The sequence below is a fragment of the Pristiophorus japonicus genome, chromosome 17 (genome assembly GCF_044704955.1).
Source record: "Pristiophorus japonicus isolate sPriJap1 chromosome 17, sPriJap1.hap1, whole genome shotgun sequence".
Lineage (NCBI taxonomy): Eukaryota > Metazoa > Chordata > Chondrichthyes > Pristiophoridae > Pristiophorus > Pristiophorus japonicus.
The window spans coordinates 128162693-128183812 of record NC_091993.1 but is presented as its reverse complement, the minus strand read 5'-3'; the positions used below and the strand labels follow the sequence as shown (position 1 = coordinate 128183812).

The following is a 21120-nucleotide window of genomic DNA, read 5'->3' as shown; positions in this document are numbered from 1 at the left end:
GCACCTCCGACAGTGCAGCACTACATTAGTACTACACTAGAGTTGGGTTAGCCGAGATTCTTGTGCTCAGGTCCCTGGAGTGGGACTTAAACCCACAACCTTCTGACTCAGAGGCGAAAGTGCTACCCACTGAGCCACAGCTGACATATTAAAATCCAAACTGTAAGGGAGCAGCATTAAAACATCGAAAGGAACTCTCTTCCCCCAAGCAGCTGAGGGTACTGGGGATCAATTGGAGCTTTCGAGACTGAGATCGGTAGAGTTTTGTTAAGTTAGGGTATCGAGGGATAGGGAGCATGTGGGTAAATGGAGCTGAGGTGCAGATCAGCCATGATCTGATTGGGTGGTGAAGCAGGGCCATTGTGCTCTGTAATTGTGTTTGGCCCTGTGCGGCCCCTCTAATGTCTGCACAGACCATCCAAAATACCGCGAATGCGACGATTGTGCGGAATCACTGGCCGCACAGCTTACGAGGAATGTTGAGCAGGGTTGAAGGGCTGAATGGCCTCCTCCTGTTCCTAATGTTCTTGTGACCCTGAATTTGTCGGGAATTCCTGGCTGCATTTTCCTCTATTCAGGTGAGAATTGGTTAAAAGAAATGTGTGCCCTATCCCTCGAATGAGGAACACATTAAACCGAGCAGAGCCCACTCACTGAAGATGTTTAAAAAAAGAAAAATTGATGTGTTGAATAATAAGAAAGGGGAAAGACTTCAAACACGGGCTGTCAGCGGGAGGGGTTTATTGGTGCGTTAAGTGGAGATGTGTGAAAATGTGCCACCTTCACTCACTAAGCCTTTCAATGGACCTGAGCCAAAACACCAAGGGCTTTGGGTTCGGGCTGCTGCACACTCGGGGAGGGACTTTGGTTAGAATCTGTGTTTCCATGGCTGATCCTGCGAAGGGGCAGCGCCCCCTCACTGCTGCACCTTTTAATTCTCAGCCTTAGTTAGTGTAATGTATTTGCTTCATGGGTTCTTTGTTTAAGAATTCATAGCAACACATTGCTATTAAGAACTAGTTGATTTATTAGCAAAGTTTTAACAATCACACGACACATTACCAGTTCATCCACCAGGCTCACAACCACCTGCCCCATCGTGGATCCCCCGAACCCAACTGGCTGGGGTTTTATTGAGTCTTGTGAACATCACATGACTGGCTAAGCCACTCCCACCTCAACAGCTCTACAAGCCTGAGCACACTCACAGATGCATACATTACAGTTATGGGCTCATAAACTGAAGAACGGAGAATTACAGATCAATTCTAGAATTAAGTCGATGAGTGTGCTGGGTAATGGCGAGACAGCGGAAGTATGATTGAGCTGTGTTGATTCATCCTAACGGCTTAAACCTGCTGCTGTAAAACATCACTGTACCCTGTGGTGTAACAGCGCTTCCCGGCCCAGAGACAGTGCTTTGACAGCACGTGTCGGTGTGATTGTACTATAGGTGTGATCCTGCGATGGGGCAGTGCTGGGGGGAGAGCACCTCGGGGAATCTGCACTCTGGGACCGTGATTTGCACACAGCTGGGAACATTGAATCATAGAATCATAGAAATTTACATCACAGGAGGCCATTTCGACCCATCGTGTCCACGCCAGCCAACAAAGCTACCCAGCCTAATCCCATTATCCAGCTCTCGGTCCGTAGTCCTGCAGGTTACAGCACTTCAAGGGGCACATCCAAGTACTTTGTAAATGTGATGAGATTTTTTGCCTCTACCACCCTTTCAGGCAGTGAGTTCCAGACCCCACCACCCTCTGGGTGAAAATATTTCCCCTCAAATCCCCTCTAAACCTCCCCCCAATTACTTTAAATCTATGCCCCCTGGTTGTTGACCCCTCTGCCAAGGGAAATAGGTCCTTCCTATCCACTCTATCCAGGCCCCTCATCATTTTAAACACCTCAATAAGGTCTCCCCTCAGCCTCCTCTGTTCCTAAGAAAACAACCCCAGCCTATCCAATCTTTCCTCATCGCTAAAATTCTCCTGGTAAATCTCCCCTGTACCCTCTCTGGTGCAATCACATGGGATCATGGGAGCACGGGATCACTTTGATGGTATAAATGTCACCTCTGCTTTCATTGTTCTCATCATCGCGATTCTTCCAGAGAGCTGCTGGTCCAGAGCCCGTGAGTTCGAGACCTGTGCTAAAGGAGTAAAGGGTTGCTAAACTGGTAAACATGAGAAGGGCTTTCTTTAATTGAGGGGCCTAAGTGAAGGGCCAGTCGCACCACGACAGGCCAGGCCAGAGGTCGAGGATAATAAAGGAGTGCTGGTTAGGGGACGAGGCAGCGAAGGCCAAGGGAGGTGAGGACTTCCATAGTTTAGAGGGGAGAAGGAGAGAGTTGGGAGCCCGAGGCAGTGTGATTGAGCCTGATTGCAGCCTACTTCCACCTCCGTAACATCTCTGCCCCAGCCTCAACCTATCTGCTGTTGAAACCCTCATCCGCGCCTTTGTTACCTCCAAACTCGACAGTTCCAACGCTCTCCTGGCCGGCCTCCCACCTTCCACCCTCCACCCTCCATAAATTTGAGCTCATCCAAAACTGCTGCCCCGTGTCCTAACTCGCACCAAGTCCCCATCACCCCCTGTGCTCGCTGCCCGTGTCCTAACTCGCACTAAGTCCCACTCACCCATCACCCCCTGTGCTCGCTGCCCCGTGTCCTAACTCGCACCGAGTCCCACTCACCCATCACCCCTGTGCTCGCTGCCCCGTGTCCTAACTCGCACCGAGTCCCACTCACCCATCACCCCCTGTGCTCGCTGCCCCGTGTCCTAACTCGCACCAAGTCCCGCTCACCCATCACCCCCTGTGCTCACTGCCCGTGTCCTAACTCGCACTAAGTCCCACTCACCCATCACCCCCTGTGCTCGCTGCCCCGTGTCCTAACTCGCACTAAGTCCCACTCACCCATCACCCCCTGTGCTCGCTGACCTACATTGGCTCCCGGTCCAGCAACACCTTGATTTTAAAACTCTTATTTTCAAATCCCTCCATGGCCTCGCCCCTCCCTATCTCTGTAATCTCCTCCAGTCCCACAACCTCCCGAGATCTCTGCACTCCTGTAATTCATCCCCGATTTCCATCGCTCCACCATTGACGGCGTTCCTTCAGCTTTTGACGCCCTAAGCTCTGGAATTCCCTCCCTAAACTTCTGCATTTCTCTCTCCTCCTTTAAGACTCCTTAAAACCTACATCTTTGACCAAACTTTTGGCCACCTGACCTGATAGCTCCTTATATGGCTCGGTGTGAGCGTTTGTCTGATTTACACTCCTGAGAAGCTCCTCGGGCTGTATGAGCACATTGTTGTTGTAGTGGAAGATCTGGGAAGGGTTACTGTTCCACTCCATCCCCCGGAGCCTCTTCCAGAACTGGGCCCAGTGCCAGGGCCCCGGGAGGAGCTGAGGATATTGGGTATCACACAGCCACGGGGGGCTTGTCTGCAGCTGCCCCGTCACACAAGCTGAGAGGGGGATTCGAGCCCTCGAGGCTGCTTCCCTTTTGTTTCAGTAAAGCCGCGCTACTTTCAGAATTATACATTTTATCCTTTACTGAAAGCTGTCTGGGATAGTTGGAATTCTTGCCTCCGTCCTTCCTGCTCTTGGCACTTGGGGAATCTCCGATGGGGGAGGGGTAGTGGGTGTGTGTGCGGATCTGCATGCGGGTATGTGCCTGTGATGTCTGGGGTCACTGAGCTGCTGTGCAGAGTCGCTGTGTTACACTGTGCGCAGAGCCATGTGATGTTCTGACGTGCAGTTTAGCAGCACAAACAAGGCGGTTTTTCAGCTAATTGACCTACCCTGAAGACAGGGCTGACCCTCTTACAGCACGGTTTGTTTTCTTTAGTTCCTCTCCCGATGCAGACAGTGAATGAGTTACTCTGGGCAGCCCAGTTCCATTCCGCATTGTCTCGCCGTCAGTTGGCAGGACGGAGATGTGTGTGTATGCAAGTGTGCAAGTGTGCATGTTGCCGATCTGTCAGCCTTGGCTCACCAACAGGGACTGACCTGGCCAGTGCTTAACTCCACTTCTCTGAATCGTGGGGGTGCGAGCAATATTCTCGAGGCGATTTTACTCTGACCCGCCCGATGGGAAACTGGTGCAAACAGGTCGGCTGCCATTGATTTCAGTGGAATGTAGAGTGGGGCGGCCAGTCTCACCGGGGGCACAGGTTCAAATTGACCCCAAACATTTATAACTATATCTTTAAAAAAAAATTAATAATTATTTATCATTTCGATTTTGTTTGTGGTCAATGATTATCATATTTGGTCTTCTGTCTCCATGTGCTATACAAACCCACAATTCCACAGGACAGCGGTTATATTTAGGCTGGCTGTCCCCCCACGTGTCACAAATGATGGCACTGCTCCGAAGGACTCTCGATAAGCGGCTCAGACAGTGGCGGAGCTGCACACAGCAGCAAGATCCCGTCTTCAGTTGCCGGTCCAAGCCAGGGATGGCATTAGGGGTGTGGGGATTGGCCTCTGCCCCTTTGGCGAGGTCAGGGAGAAATCAGCTAGCATTCCCACCCATCACATCTCCAGGCACAGTTTCATGCTTGGAAATACAAGTCCGCGGAGGCCAGGTGAAAACAGAATTGATTTTGGCTTTGGTGGTGGATATGTAGTGTGCCTACACTCTCCGCTTAAAACATTATTTGCATTTATATAGCGCCTTTCCCGACCTCAGGACGTCTCAAAGTGCTTTACAACCAATGGCCTACTTTTATGCACTGTTGTAATGTAGGAAACACAGCAAGATCCCACAACCAGCAATGTGATAACTAGAATACAGACGATCTGGTCATTATGTTGATTGAGGGATAGATATTGACCCAGGATAAATGGCTTAAAAGAAAAGACTTGCATTTATATAGCGCCTTTCATGACTACCGGGCGTCTCAAAGCACATTTGGAGTGTACTCACTGTTGTAATAGAAACATAGAAAATAGGTGCAGGAATAGGCCATTCGGCCCTTCTAGCCTGCACCGCCATTCAATGAGTTCATGACTGAACATGCAACTTCAGTACCCCATTCCTGCTTTCTCGCCATACCCCTTGATCCCCTTAGTAGTAAGGACTTCATCTAACTCCTTTTTGAATATATATAGTGAATTGGCCTCAATAACTTTCTGTGGTAGAGAATTCCACAGGTTCACCACTCTCTGGGTGAAGAATGTAGGAAACGCGGCAGCCAATTTGCGCACAGCAAGCTCCCACACACAGCAATGTGATGGTGACCTGTTTTTTTGTTATGTTGATTGAGGGATAAATATTGGCCCCAGGACACCGCGGATAATTCCCCTGCTCTTCTTCGAAATAGTGCCATGGGATCGTTTACATCCACTTGAGAGGGCAGACGGGGCCTCGGTTTAATGTCTCATCTGAAAGACAGCACCTCCGACAGTGCAGCGTTCCCTCAGTACTGCCCCTCCAACAATACAGCACTCCCTCAGTACTGCCCCTCCGACAGTGCAGCGCTCCCTCAGTACTGCTCCTCCGACAGTGTGGCATTCTCTCAGCACTGCACTGGAGTGTCAGCCTAGATATTTGTGCTCAGGTCCCTGGAGTGGGACTTGAACCACGACCTTCTGACCCAGAGGCGAGTATGCTGCCCACTGAGCCACGGCTGACACTATTGCGTCTTTCACGACCTTCGGACCTCCCAAAGCGATTTACAGCCAATGGCGTACTTTTGCACTGTTGTAATGTAGATAAACGGGTCCTTTTCAGAATGGCAGTCAGTGACTAGTGGGGTGCCGCAGGGCTCAGTGCTGGGACCCCAGCTCTTTACAATATACATTAATGATTTAGATGAAGGAATTGAGTGTAATATCTCCAAGTTTGCAGATGACACTAATCTGAGTGGCGGTGTAAGCTGTGAGGAGGACGCTAAGAGGCTGCAGGGTGACTTGGACAGGTTAGGTGAGTGGGCAAATGCATGACAGATGCAGTATAATGTGGATAAATGTGATGTTATCCACTTTGGGTGCAAAAACACGAAGGCAGAATATTATCTGAATGGCGGCAGATTAGGAAATGGGGAGGTGCAACGAGACCTGGGTGTCATGGTACATCAGTCATTGAAAGTTGGCATGCAGGTACAGCAGGCGGTGAAGAAGGCAAATGGTATGTTAGCCTTCATAGCTAGGGGATTTGAGTATAGGAGCAGGGAGGTCTTACTGCAGTTGTACTGGGCCTTGGTGAGGCCACACCTGGAATATTATATTCAGTTTTGGTCTCCTAATCTGAGGAAGGACGTTCTTGCTATTGAGGGAGCACAGCGAAGGTTCACCAGACTGATTCCCGGGATGGCAGGACTGACATATGAGGGGAGACTGGATCGACTGGGCTTGTATTTACTGGAGTTTTGAAGGATGAGAGGGGATCTCATAGAAACATAAAATTCTGACGGGACTGGACAGGTTAGATGCAGAAAGAATGTTCCCGATGTTGGGGAAGTCCAGAACCAGAGGACACAGTCTAAGGATAAGGGGTAAGCCTTTTAGGACTGAGATGAGGAGAAACTTCTTCACCCAGAGAGTTGTTATCCTGTGGAATTCCCTGCCGCAGAGTGTTGTTGATGCCAGTTTATTGGATATATTCAAGAGGGAGTTAGATATGGCCCTTACGGCTAAAGGGATCAAGGGGTCTGGAGAGAAAGCAGGAAAGGGGTACTGAGGGAATGATCAGCCATGATCTTATTGAATGGTGATGCAGGCTCGAAGGACTGAATGGCCTACTCGTGCACCTATTTTGTATGTAAGATCCCACAACCTGCACTGTGACGATGACCAGATTGTCTGTATTTTAATTATGTTGGTTGAGGGATAACTATTGACACAGGGCAAGTGGCTTAGTCCCGCACATGAAGATGGCTGCTGGAACCAGCAAAGGAGGGGAAAGATTGGCAGGGAGACGATCGCATTGACTCACAGTTATCACAGAACTATGTGTGTCCAGCAAGGGATTTCCCCTCTCCCATAGCCATGGATTTTACACACTGGTAGTTTTCCCCAAATGATGTCATCTTTCCACTGACTTTAATCCCGAGGAAAGCCTGTCCAAGAGAGTGAGGGCAGCCAGAAAGAATGTAGGTGCAGCCTGCCACCGAATGCTGATGTGTGCTGTAATGTAAATCATTGTGCCAAAATGAATATTGAGCACAGGAATGTTGAGAGCTGGACTTCTGAACTTGGCAAAACAAACGGTCGCTTGTAACTGACAGCCCACACAGTGAAACAAAGTCGACAGTTTTCTGCGCGCCATCAGCATTCAGCTGCTTGTCCTGCCTCCCCTGCACCTCCCGTCAGACTCCCACCGCAATCCCATGGAAACATGCCTCACCTATTCATCGGTCAGTCTGCAGTCCTGTCTGTCTGGCCCGACACCAACAACGGTTGTTTCAAATCTTTCCATTTTTCAATGGAGCACCCTCACTTGTTCATTCTCCTGATGTGGGCGTCGCCGGCAAGGCCGGCATTTATTGCCCATCCCTAATTGCCCTTCAGAAGGTGGTGGTGAGCCGCCGCCTTGAACCGCTGCAGTCCGTGTGGTGAAGGTGCTCCCACAGTGCTGTTAGGGAGGGAGTTCCAGGATTGTGACCCAGCGACGATGAAGGAACGGCCGATATATTTCCCAGTCGGGATGGTGTGTGACTGGGAGGTGGTGGTGTTCCCAAGACATTGATGTCTGCTCCTTCTCGGTTGTCGAGGTCGCAGAGGAGGGACCTGCTGTCAAAGTAGCCGTGATAATTTGTTGCCGTGCATCCTATAGATTGTGCACACGGTGTGCCGGTGGGGGAGAGGGTGGATATTGAGCCCAGTGGCAGAGACACCAATCAGTCCTTGTTACTGGTTTGCACTGGCCCTCTCCCCCAACAGGTGGCACAGTTGGGAATCGCCCCGTTGCTGCACTGCTGAGACACCCACCAGGCGGCTCCCTGGCTCAAACCCTCATTCATCTCCGCTGGGGTCCGTGCGTGCTGCTACTATTGGGCAACCTGCTCTCAGCTCGGAAACATAGGGCAGGATACCCTCTCCTGGTTGCTATCCAGCGACCTGCCCCCTCCCCACCCCCCTCAATGCACACGTGTGGCGTCGGGTTGGGTTTGGACAAGGACTGGCTACATTGCCGGTCAGTCCAATATCCTGCCGGCATTCCAGTGAGGCTGATACGGGAAGAATCGGGACTTGGGTAAGGTACCGGAAGTGTCAGCCACCGGTGGAACTGTCCCCAGCAAGAGAAGAAAAGGGCAGTGACATTTGTGGGCCAAGATTCTAAATAGCTAATTTTGTAAATAAACCTTTTGTTTCTCTTCCTTTCGCAGAAGGAGAGCCGATAGAAGCCATCGCCAAGTTTGATTACACCGGACGTACAGCCCGCGAGCTTTCCTTTAAGAAGGGCGCGAGTCTGCTGCTCTATCACAGAGCTTCGGAGGACTGGTGGGAGGGCCGACACAATGGAATAGACGGACTCGTCCCACATCAGTACATTGTGGTCCAAGACACGTAGGTTCTCATCGAAATCATGATAGGTTTGCGCTGCAAATCCATGGGCCACAACAGCGTGGTTGGAGGCCATTTGGCCCATTGAGAATGTGTTGGCTCTTTGCTCGAGCATTCGAAAGCCAGTCCTGCTGCCCTGCCCCGCTCTCTCCCTATAACCCTGTATCTTCCACCGCTTCAAACATGTGTTCAGTTTTCCCTTGCAGTGCTCTCTGCCTCCACCTGTGGCAGAGCATTCTACATTCCAACACCCTCTGTGTAAAGACATTTCTTCTAAACCCTCTCCTCACTCTCTGTGACACTTGTAACAATGACCCCTGCTCACTGACTCCCCCAGCAGAGCACATAGTCTTTCCCTATTCACTCTTATCAAAACTCCATGATTTAACAAATATCATTAAATCTCCTGTCGGCCTTCCCTGCTCCGCTGGATATAGTCCCAGTGTCTGAAGTCTCTCCTCACTATACTTTCCTATCCCTGGTGAACCTACACTCTGAGTTTAATGTCCTTCCTATATCGGGGCTCCCAGAATTGCACCCAGTGCTCTGACTGTAACCTAACCAATGTTGTGTTTACATTAATCTTCATTTCTTCCTGTTAATAAAACCTAGAATGTTGCTGGCCTTTTTTTAATCTCCCTACACTCGCATTGTGAAGGAATTCTGTATTTGAACCCCAGCGTCCCTCTGTTCATCGATAGCCTACCATGTCGTTCCATTGAGTGCACACTCCTTTAGTAATGACTCCACGAGGCAGGGTATGATACTAAAACTGTGTAGACCTGTAGTCCTTTATTTGCAGCTCCTTGAGTGAGGGACACCAAGCTGTGAGCTCCTCTTTATACTGGGTTACCTGCAGTGTGCAGGTAACCCTTAGGTCTCCAACAGCAGCACCCTCTGGTGTACAGTGTGTACAGTGTAAGGGTACATTCAGTGTTGCATAACAGTGTTACGGACATCACACAGTAAACAGGCATGCATACACAACACTCCCATTCCTGCTCTTGCCTCTCGCAATGCTTTACCCCACCTGCACCTGCCCCGTCTGCCCATTCCACTAACCTGTCTGTATCTTCCTGAAGGATTGTCTAATCCACCCTGCTTTTATGTCATCCACAAATTACAAGATTATTTTCCCTGAGGCCACATCCAAACCATTTGTAGATACTGAGAACAAAACTGTCCGAAGGACACTGACCCCATGGGTACATCCAATTCAACCCAGCTCCCGTCTCGACACCCGTTCCTTCACCCATATTCTTTGTTTCCTCTCTGTCGACTAACTTTCTACCTATGTTATACATTTGCTCTTGACCATAGCCTGAATATTTCTTGGACTCCTTATTGAACCCCTTCTGAAAATCCATATGCAAAACACTGACTGCATTGCCTTTATACAATCAGTCACTTCAACAAAAAAGCTGTGTCCAATTTTTTCTAGCAAGACTTGCCTTTAGCATATCCATACAGGCTGTCTCCGATTATAAACTATGCATTTCTAAATGCTCTTTGATTTTATATCAGGAGATTAGGTACAGGGACGGATTACATATTTATCCTACCCTCTGGTGCTGAAGGCACGGCCTCTCGTTGCGGATGTTCCCGGGAACCAGCTGTCCCAACGTTCTCAGCATCGCAGCCTCACACTTCCCAGAGTGCGCAAATCGGGCTGGAGCTTCACCCTGTGCGGGGTTAACGCACTAACTACCGACATCCTCAGCCCAACCCGAGAGTCGGTAACCCTGTGCTGGGTTAACGCACTAACTTACCGACACTCTCATGCCAAACTACAAAGTGCATCTTTAGAAAGTTCCTTTCAACCTTTACGCTTAAAACACATCATTTAATGTATGTAGTGTTTATGTGCCGTGGCAAATTAATGATATGTTTATCTCTCCCTTTCTCCCCCATCTCCCTCTCCATCTCCTCCTTCCCCTCCCTCTCCCCCCCCCCCCCGTCCCTCTCTTCCCCCCCTCCGCCCCTCTCCCCCCCGTCCCTCTCTTTCCCCCCCGCCCCTCTCTTTCCCCCCCGCCCCTCTCTTCCCCCCCGCCCCTCTCTTCCCCCCCCGCCCCTCTCTTTCCCCCCCGCCCCTCTCTTTCCCCCCCGCCCCTCTCTTCCCCCCCCGCCCCTCTCTTTCCCCCCCCGCCCCTCTCTTCCCCCCCGCCCCTCTCTTTCCCCCCCACCCCTCTCTTTCCCCCCGCCCCTCTCTTTCTCCCCCGCCTCTCTCCCCCCCCACCCCTCTCTTCCCCCCCGCCCCTCTCTTCCCCCCCGCCCCTCTCTTCCCCCCCGCCCCTCTCTTCCCCCCCGCCCCTCTCTTCCCCCCCGCCCCTCTCTTTTCCCCCCCGCCCCTCTCTTCCCCCCCCCGCCCCTCTCTTCCCCCCCCCGCCCCTCTCTTCCCCCCCCGCCCCTCTCTTCCCCCCCCCGCCCCTCTCTCTCCCCCCCGCCCCTCTCTTCCCCCCCCCGCCCCTCTCTCTCCCCCCCGCCCCTCTCTCTCCCCCACGCCCCTCTCTTTCCCCCCCCGCCCCTCTCTTTCCCCCCCGCCCCTCTCTTTCCCCCCCGCCCCTCTCTTTCCCCCCCGCCCCTCTCTTTCCCCCCCGCCCCTCTCTTTCCCCCCCCGCCCCTCTCTTTCCCCCCCCCGCCCCTCTCTTTCTCTCTCTTTCTCTCCCTCCTCCTCTCTCTCTCTCTCTCCCCCTCCTCTCTCTCTCTCTCTCTCTCCTTCCTTCTCTCTCTCTCTCTCCTTCTCTCTCTCTCTCTCCTTCCTTCTCTCTCTCTCTCTCTCTCCTTCCTTCTCTCTCTCTCTCTCTCTCCCTCCTTCTCTCTCTCTCTCTCTCTCTCTCCTTCTCTCTCTCTCCCTCCTTCTCTCTCTCCCTCCTTCTCTCTGTGCCCCCCTCTCCCTCCTCTTCTCTCTCTTTCTCCCTCTATCCCCCCTCTCTCAGTGATGATACATTCTCTGACAGACTGAGCCCCAAAGGTGACATTGAGCCAAGCAGTGTGCCCCCCCCTGTGGAGCAGCCCGTGTCAAAGAGCAGCGTCAGTTCGCCAACGGGACATGTCGCCGACATCTACTTAGCAAACCTGAACAGGTCAGAGTCGCAGCTCAGAAACTATCCACTGTTTTAAAAATTAGACGCGGTCTGAGTGCAGAGACTGCACCTTCCCTGTCCTCCTGACCGCCACCGAGCCGGGCCGGGGAGGGGGGCCGGGCCGGGGGAGTGGGGCTGGACTGGGGAGGGAGGCCGGGCCGGGCTGTGGGAGGGGGGCCGGGCTGAGGAGGGGGGCCGGGCTGGGCGAGGGGCTTCTAGGCAAGGGGCTCCAGTGGCTCTGGAACTGTCCCCAGCCAGAGTCGGGGGGGTGGGGAGTTGGGGGGCGGGATTGGGGGATTGGGGAAGCAACGGCTGTTGTAGAATTCCCAAACTGTTGCTCGGGGCTGTGCACAGATGGAGCCCAGAGGAGTTTAGTCGGTGTGTTTTTGCACTGAGAGGGCGGTGGAGGCAGATTCAATAGTAACTTTCAAAAGGGAATTGGATAAATACTTGTACGGATGTGGGGAAAGAGCGGGGGGAGTGGGACTGACAGGACTGCTCTTCAAAAGAGCCGGCAGACTCGATGGGCCGAATGGCCTCGTGCTGTACTATTCGGTGATGCTGAGTGACCCTTTTGCATTATTGACCCAGGCAGAAGAAGAAACCAGAGTCCGGGAGTATCCGTCGCTCGTTCCGAACCAGCGACGGACACGGGCTCGCGGGACACGGGCTCGCGGGACACGGGCTGGCCTCCTCGCCCGCCGACTGTGCGCCCCAAGCCTCAGCCAGCCCCAGGAGCTCTCCGCAAGTAACCCAGAGCGGCGCCAAGGAAGCGGCAGACAAGCGGCCAGCGGTGATCCACAGCAGCCTGAACTCGATCACCCGCCGGCCCTCCGCCAACCGCGCTGACAGTCCACAGGTCCGCAAGGCGATGGCAGCGGGCAGGTCCAAGAGCTTCAGTAACCACAAGCCGCTGGACCCTGAGTCTATCGCACAGGTACACTGCCACAAATCACTGTTTGTACTGTACTGGGAACAGGAGGGGGCTGTAATGTATTTGCTTCATGGGTTCTTTGTTATTAAGAACTAAAATTAAAACAGAAAATGCTGGAAATCTCAGCGGGTCAGGCAGCGTCTGTGCAGAGAAAAACAGAGTTAATGTTTCAGGTCGATGACCTTTCGTCTATGAAGAACTAATTGGTTTATTAACAATCACACTACACATTACCAATTCATCCACCAGGCTCACAACCACCTGCCCCATCGTGGATCCCCCGAACCCGACTGGCTGGGGTTTTATTGAACAGCACGTGACTGGCTAAGCCAATCACAGGTACACACATTATAGAGGCCATTCAGCCCCTCGAGCCTGTTTATAGAATTCACAGCACGGAAACTGGCCCAACTGGTTTGTGCTGGTGTTTATGTTCCACCACATTTGATTGTGGCTGATCTGTGCCTCAACCACATTTAACCGCCTCGGCACCATATCTCTTGATACCCTTAAGTGTCAGCCGTGGCTCAGTGGCCAACACTCTCGCCTCCGAGTCACAAGGTTGTGGGTTAAAATTCAACTCTAGATACTTGAGCACAGAAATCTAGGCTGACACTCCCAGTGCAGTGCTGAGGGAGCGCTGCACTGTCGGAGGTGCTGTCTTTTGGATGAGATGTTAAACCGAGGCCCCGTCTGCTCTCTCGGGTGGATCCCAGGGCACTATTTTGAAGAAGAGCAGGGGGAGTTATCCCCGGTGTCCTGGGGCCAATATTTATCCCTCAAACAACATCACTAAAACAGATTATCTGGTCATTATCACATTGCTGTGTGTGGGAGCTTGCTGTGCTCAAATTTGCTGCTGCGTTTCCCACATTACAACAGTGACTACACTCTAAGATACTTAATTGGCTGGCAAGCGCTTTGGGATGTCCTGAGGTCATGAAAGGCGCTATAGAAATGCAGGTCAGTCTGTCAGTTTTTTCTTTCTTTCCAAAAATCTATCGAACTCAGTCTTGAAAGCTCCAACTGACCCCCAGCGCCCACAGCCTTTTGGGAGAGAGTTCCAGATTTCCCCTGCCCTTTGTGTGAAAAGCAGACCTAGCTAATTTTAAGATTGTGTCCCCTTATTATAAGTTCCTCCAGCAGAGCAAATATCTACCCTGTCGATTCCTTTAAACACCGCAATTCGATTACCCCTCAACCTTCTAAACTCTAAGCCCAGTTTATGCAACCCATCCTCACAATTTTTAGCCCCGGTATCATTCTGGTGAGTCCGCGCTCACACCCACCCCCTAGGCCAATGTATCCTTCCTGAGGTGGCCAGAACCATCTCTCTCCCAGCCGGTCCTACACGGCATCGAGTTTTGTGGGCTCCCACAGCCCATACACTGGGGCGGGGTGCGGTTTTGGGGGATAGTCGCCCATACCCACCGGATGTCAATCCGTGGTTTCGGTATCCACTCCCAGACTGGCCGGAGCAGGGTCAGGACTCCTGAGCTCCCGATTCCGAGACGGGAATGCTCCCACTGAGACGAGACTCGCTCCATTAAACAGTAACAGCTGTGCAAATCACACCCCTCCTTTGTGCATATCTGAATCTTCAACAGACTGATCGCTGCTTGTTTGTGATAATTGAAATGCTACGTTTACATTGAGTGTATGGCACAGAAACAGGCCATTTGGCCCAACAGGTCTGTGCTCTCCGCCAGACTCCTCCCACCCTATGGCCTTGTTAACTTGGCGTCGCTGCTAATGATTTGTGAATCTGAACCCCATTTGCTCCTCTACCCAATTTAGACTTATTTTAGACTTATTTTCTAAGAGGTATGTGGCTCCTTATTGCTCCTACCAAAATGCACCAGGCAATTCAGCTCCCTCAGAACTGAAGCCAGTCCTTCTCAGCTACTCATCGCAAGTAAAGCATTCGGAAGTCACAGTTATTGATGTGTCTTCAGTCCAGGAACTCGATCCCGAGGATAGCGTTACTGTCTGGGGCCCTTTGAGTAACTGGTGAGTGATTTACAATGATGGGGGGAGCGGCTGGAGAGAGACGTGAGGTTCGTTACATGGGAATCGGCGGCTTTGAAGTGAAGTCAAACAGATCTTTGTGCGCAGTTTCCGAAGGAGAGAGAAAAAGGTGGAATTGGGTTTCAGGGAAAATGCAGATTTAAGGAAAAGTTAGCAGCGTCTCATTGAGACTGTCTCTGTGGATGACGCTGCTGATTGAGTGGTTTGCCTGTCCTGTGTGTTAACAATATGGTGCAGCAGTAATCTGCCTGTAGCACTGGCAGTTCAACCTTGATCGCTGGTATCTAGAAAGCCTTGTTGTGTTGCTATGGGCCCCTTGAATCAGTGTAATGTGATCCTCCATTGCTTCCAACTCCAAACAACTTCTGTTTAAATTACAATAATTGTTTTGTTTATTTTCATGCTTCAACAAAGAATTCCTAACTCTGAAGGTTATGACACGGAGTCTCTTTCCGTTTAACTTGTACTTACTGTTGTCTCTGAGCCCATTTATTCCTCCCGCCCAGCAGGAGGAGAGGCTGGGGGAACTGGAATCATACCAAGCCCTGCGAGTGCGAGTTTGGAGGCGGGTCCGCTGTCTGAATGGCTGTGATCGACACGGGGCGGAGGTCCACTCTGAACCCGCCTCCTTGTGAATCTCCCAAGTGCCGGCTCTGCCTGCAGTTTGCAGACCCCGCACTAAGTGGCGGGTCAGGCCATTGTGATAGTTAACAAGCTGCTTAAAGCATTTTACCCGGTCCAAAGGATTTTTCCAGGTCTCTTTTACGAGTTTCCCGTCCCTCGGGGATCACGTCAGGTAAGTGTGTTAGGTTCTCAACAACTCTGGTTTGCTTTGACTAGTTGACAGCTGCAGAAGTGATATATAAAAACTATCATTTCACAGCTATTTAGTTTCCAATTTTAGCTGGAGCCTTCGGGATTGGAATACACTTTTCAGCTTTCTGGAGGTTTGAAGTGTTTGCAGTGAACTCTCTCCAGTGTCACCTCCTTGGAGCAACCTCCCTCACCATTGACAGATCGCTTCTGTCATCTCAACTTCAGTTACCATCTATTCCATCAGCATCGGTGCCCTCGAATAAAATCTCACCTTTGGTCCTCAGAATCCCACCATGATCAGCCATTCTCCGCAATCACCTGGTGCTACACGGGGTATTAGCACCCGGCCACATTGCTGCCCAGGAGGCCAGGAATGGCGTCACCATGGTCACATTTACTTCACTAGACTCGGTACACCCTGGCTGTCGCATGATGCACCAGGTTGGCACCACCCCGCACCAGCTCCATAAAGCATCCCTACAATGCCCAAGCCATTCCTTTCACACTCACCACCATTGCTGGAGGGACTGTTGTCTCACCAGTCACTGCAACTCACTAAGCCATTTCCAAAGGTGCACACAGATCGGTCCAAGAAGGCAAAGTGTTGAAAATGAAGATTTCAATGTTTGACAGCATATTAACAGAAACTTTACATGAACATTGATGATAACACCCAAGTGCCTACCCTTGTGTGTTGTTCGTTGGTATGATTGGACAAGGATGAGGGTGAGTGTGAGGGGTGGCTAGTGAGGGGGGGATGTGATAATATAGATAGAGAGGGGGATGGGTGGGGGTGTGAGCAAGGATGTGCAGGAGTAGGGTAGGGAAGGCAGAGTGACAGGGATGTGATGAGAGGCACAGCAGGATGAGGTGAGTGTGACTTTGCAGTAACGTTGGCGATCTACTGAGGTAACTGAAAGGTTTGCGGCACTGCAGCCTGGTCCTGCTGACCACATCCCTGCTTGTGTCCTCCTGTGCAATGTGCAACCAGGCTGCGCTGGTGTCCTGGGGAGGTCCGCCCATTGGAAGGGAAAAGAAGCTCCTTGCATGCTCTGACGCCCTCCATTAGCATCTGGGGGGAGTGATGGGAGAGCCTGGGTACAGCCCGGCCCCTTTGTACACCTCACTGCAAAACTGACAAAATGAATGTGGACATGGTCCCTTTAAGGAAACGGGTCCTGCGTATAAGGGAATGTGTGAGTACAGGGTACAGAGAATGGCAACAAGAATGATTCCAGCGTTGGGGGAATGACACGAAGATATAAAATCATTTGCATTTATTTAGCGCCTTTCACATTCTCCAAAGTGCTTTATTCTCGATGATGTCACCGTTATTCTCGATGATGTCACGGTTATTCTCTGATGTCACAGTTATTCTCGATGATGTCACTGTTATCGGTGCACTGCACCGTAATATTCCACGGAAATTAAATGAATGACTCGTTAATCTGTTTTTGTGATATTGGTTGAGATATGAATGCTGGAAGATGTCCTTTCTCTTCCAATAGCACCATGGGCTGTTTATCGTCCACCGGAACAGGGGGCCCCAGTTTAACATCACAACTGAAAGATGTGGCACCTCTGACAGTGCTGCCCTCCCTCAGTACTTCAGTCTGGATTATGGACCCAAGTCCTGCAGTGGGGCTTTAACCCACGGCCTCCTGACTCAGAGCTGCAAGTGCAACCAGTCGAGCTGGTCTGGCCCCAAGGGAACAGTTGAAGAAGCCGAGTCTCTGTGGTGTGGAAAGAAGGGTGTTGGAGGGGAATAAAAACACAAAATGCTGGGACTGCTCAGTGGCTCAGTGGCTCAGCATCCGTGGCGAGAGAAACCGAGTAAATGTTTCAGGTCGGTGACCCTTCGTCAGAACGGGTGTGGGAGGAGACGTGGTTGGTACCTAAACTATTAAACAGTTTCGAGAGATAAATCCTGAATGTTGCTTTCAAATTATGCAGGATCACAGAGGAAAAATCACATGAGATGAGATCAGAGCTTCTTCACACACAGTGGGAGAAATATTTGGATTGGGTTTGCGATCCAGGCGATGTAGGACGTTGGAATCAGTTGCATGCTGGGATGGTTTCAATGTCCTTGGGTTTAATGCTCCATTTTACATCTTTCAGTGAACCCCTCACCTTGTGCCGCCTTTAACTTTGGTATTTCCCTAATATTTCAGGTTGATTTTGTTTTGTAGGATATCGAGGCAACGATGAATTCAGCCCTCAACGAGCTGCGTGAACTGGAACGCCAGAGCACCGTGAAGCACGCACCAGACGTGGTCCTTGACACCCTGGAACCCATGAAGACGTCTCCATCATTGGGCCCCACATCCGAACCTTCCAGCCCACTCCACTCCCGCATTCTGAAGGACTCGGAGTCTTCTCTCCAAAGGAGCGCCAGCTCTTCCGGGGACATGCCGTGCACCTTCCGGCCGGTTAAGTCGGTGAAAATAGCTGCCCAGGTGAAGCCTCCTGCGCTGAGGCCCAAGCCGGTGGTTTTTCCAAAGACCAATCCAACCACCCCCAGCCTTGGGTCCCCAACCACGCAGCAACCGACAGACAAGTCCTGCACCGTGTGAGACCCTCTGCCTGGCCACAGGGACGGTGACTGACAGAGTGAGTGCCATCTGATAACGAACCGAGAGAGGACCAAAATGGCGCTATCAATCAATGTTCAGCTCGAGAAACGATCTTGCTTTGTAGTAGGGGTTTGGTCCAGTTCTCCACCCCGAATACCAATCGGTCCTGCCTGGCGATGAATTCTTGATCTTCCTTCCCACATGTCTCGATGCATCAAACCAGCAGAGCCCAGCTTGCTTCAGTGTGATATTTTAGTCTGTGCAGCCAAACCGGAAACCAATCTAATTCAGTCCTCGCGAGCCAAATAAATCTGTGCGTCAATGTGCTTTCCATCAGTCTTCCCAGTGTCCTCTCCGAAATCGACTGCTTCCCAGACCCCTGCCCGCTTTCCCACCGGATCTGCCGCCCGTTGTGCGCCCTGCCCTCCGCGTTCGGTTACTGAGGGAGAAACAAAACACCGATAGAATCATTTGTTGCCTTGAAAACAAAGATCGGAACTTCCTTTCGCTTTGGTCGAATCCCCACGACTGTTACGGTAACGCGGGTATTTTGGGCCCAGTGGCTTGGCTCAGAAATTTAGCACCAAAAAGATGTCTGATCGATGTGTGGGATATGCAAAACCCTCGGCTCTTGGAAGCAAGAAATTGTAATCCAAGGCTTGCTGTGTGTCTTTTTTTAAAGTTTTATTTTTCAAATCTGAGTACGTTTGTAGTACTAAACTTAAAACAATGCTTGTCCGTTCATGTGTCCTGGGACCGGGACCTTGTCAAGGCTTCAGAGTTTAGCACAAGGAAAAAAAAATACAATTGCTGCAATTAATTTTAATTTTTTTTGAATGGACTTTTATTGTGAACAGTTCGGTGTAAATGGTGAATTATATTTTGAAAGATTCATGGTATTGAAAACTGGAAATTTTGTAGGTTAGCAGATAATATTTTTAGGGGAAGAGACTCCGAGGCAACCTCGGAGGCTGATCTGTGAAGGTTCCACGGCACAGTCCACAGACTGCCGCTTTATTATCCAACCTCTCGCCCATTTATTTCTTTGTGATCATAGAAATGTTTAAATTAATTTTGATTCTCGGTAATTCCTTTTTTTTCTGTCTGTGAAATATTCCCGGCCTGTTTAAAATGTACCTGTGCCTCTGTGTTTTACTAATCTCCGAGTGAGTAATATTATCTCAGTGGTGTCTAAATGTGAAGCGCCGTTAAACCCGTATAATGACTTTGCCCAACAGACCAGATCCCCCCCACCCCCCCAGTCACTCTGCGTTAACTCATCTTGGGAGTTGCAATCGGGCTCCGGACCCCTGAGTTAGGGAAGAGAAATAACACCAGCCAGGGTTCCCACTCTTAATACAACAGCAAAACACTGCCGATGCTGGAATCTGAAATAAAAACAGAATGCTGGAAATCTCAGCGGGTCAGGCAGCATCTGTGGAGAGAGAACCCGAGTTAATTTTTCAGGGCGATGAACCAGCATTTTCTGTTTTTATTCCCAGTCTTAAGCCCGAGCCAGCGACCCCCTCCTCCCCTTCCCGCTATGTTGTTGTCGGGTGATGCACCCCGTGTTGGAAGGCCTATGGTCACTGGCTATCCAGAGGGCCTGTGGCCCTCCATTGCCCAGCACAGTGGGCATAGGCCTGACTTGAGTCGTTGCTGCCATTGGTTAACCAGGTGAGCTCAGTGTGTCTCCTGTAAGGCAACAGGCAGAACCTCCCTTACCCCCCGCCCCGACCTCCCTCGCTGCTGCCCCGACCTCCCTCACCCCTTGCCCCCCCCGGACGTCCTTCCTTCGCCACCCCCGCGGACCTCCCTCCCTCCCTCCTATGCCTCCCCCTGACCTCCCTCGTGCCCCCCACGACCTCCCTCGCCCCCCCACGACCTCCCTCGCCCCCCCCCCATGACCCCCCTTGCCCCCCCACCCCACGACCTCCCTCAAATCCCCCCCCCCCCATGACCTCCCTTGCTGCCCCAACCTCCCTCCCCCCCGGACCTCCCTCGCCCCACACCCCTCCCCCCCGCGGCCTCCCTCCCCCCCGACCTCCCTCGCCCCACACCCCTCCCCCCCCCCCCCCCCGCGGCCTTCCCCCCCCCCCCCCCGACATTCCACACTCAGCAACGTTGTCATTCTCCGTTCCCGGCTGGGGTTAAACAGGAAGCCGGGAGAATTCCCGCTGGCTGCGTGTTGGGGGTACCTGGAGCCCCCGTTGCCACACAATGCAAACTGTTATTCTGTCTGGGGATTCGAGCTGTGATGATCAGCATCTCTGAAAGAACAGCGTAGCACACGGACTTTACCAAGTGTCCCAGGCAACCTGACGATTCTTCCCCCCCCCCCCCCCCCCCAATAAAAAGTTACACTAAATAAACACGCCCCCCACACATTACACAACGAGATGGTCAGATGTAGTATGTAAACAGCCAGGGATCCCAGTCCAGCCTCTGGGTCTGTCCGATAGCCCAGCTGCTAAAACCACGGCCCTGGTCAGCACTGGCCAAGCGATGGACCAACCCAAACTATCTGGGGGGTTTGTGGGCACAGCGTTGGTACAAGTGGTGCTGACTCGCCACACATGTCCCCCCTCCCCTACTCCGCGCAGCCTCGTGTGTAATGAAGCCTCGATTTTAACTTTGGGATTGGGGGGGGGGGGGGCGGGGGTGGTGAGGCTCGGGCCTTATTTGCGTGTTGGAGCGCTGACCCTGCCCAAGCCCAGCAGCAATGGACCCGGAGGCTGCTGGGCAGCACCGGGAGTTACCATAGCGTCAGTCGGGAGTGCGATGTGATCGGGGAGGTGAGAACTCTGACTCTATTTAACCCCCCACACATCCCATTCCCGTCGGTGTGGGGTGAGGACTTAGAGAACCAGAGGTTCTCCAGTTAGACATGAACACGAGATTCACCCCCTGAAAAACTCCTCATCGACCCGGGATTTGTCCAGCAGCAGAGGGGGGCGGGGCAAGCAACAAGGCCCATTATATACAGAGGACCTCCATCCCCACATGGTACTGAGTCCTCAGCTTTCACCCCCTGAGTTGACCAATCCCAGCCAGGGGAATTGGCCTCAGTTCCGAGTAATGGTGTGGGAGTGAAATGAGAACAGCGTAGGGTGAAATGTGATGCTCCCTGTGGTGGAAGAGCCTGTGAAGAATGGCCATGGG

At 51.8% G+C, this 21120-nt stretch overlaps 1 protein-coding gene across 1 annotated transcript in view; it reads left to right on the top strand.

The window, feature by feature from the left end:
- The window catches only part of srgap2 (SLIT-ROBO Rho GTPase activating protein 2), a 233121-nt gene extending 213194 nt beyond the window's left edge, over positions 1 to 19927 (top strand). The window contains exons 19-22 of the mRNA XM_070859279.1: positions 8344 to 8524; positions 11458 to 11604; positions 12196 to 12541; positions 17575 to 19927. Coding sequence (XP_070715380.1) covers positions 8344 to 8524; positions 11458 to 11604; positions 12196 to 12541; positions 17575 to 17958 — 1058 coding nt within the window. The 3' untranslated portion in view covers positions 17959 to 19927. The remainder of the gene's footprint in view (positions 1 to 8343; positions 8525 to 11457; positions 11605 to 12195; positions 12542 to 17574) is intronic.
- Positions 19928 to 21120: the final 1193 nt, after the last annotated feature.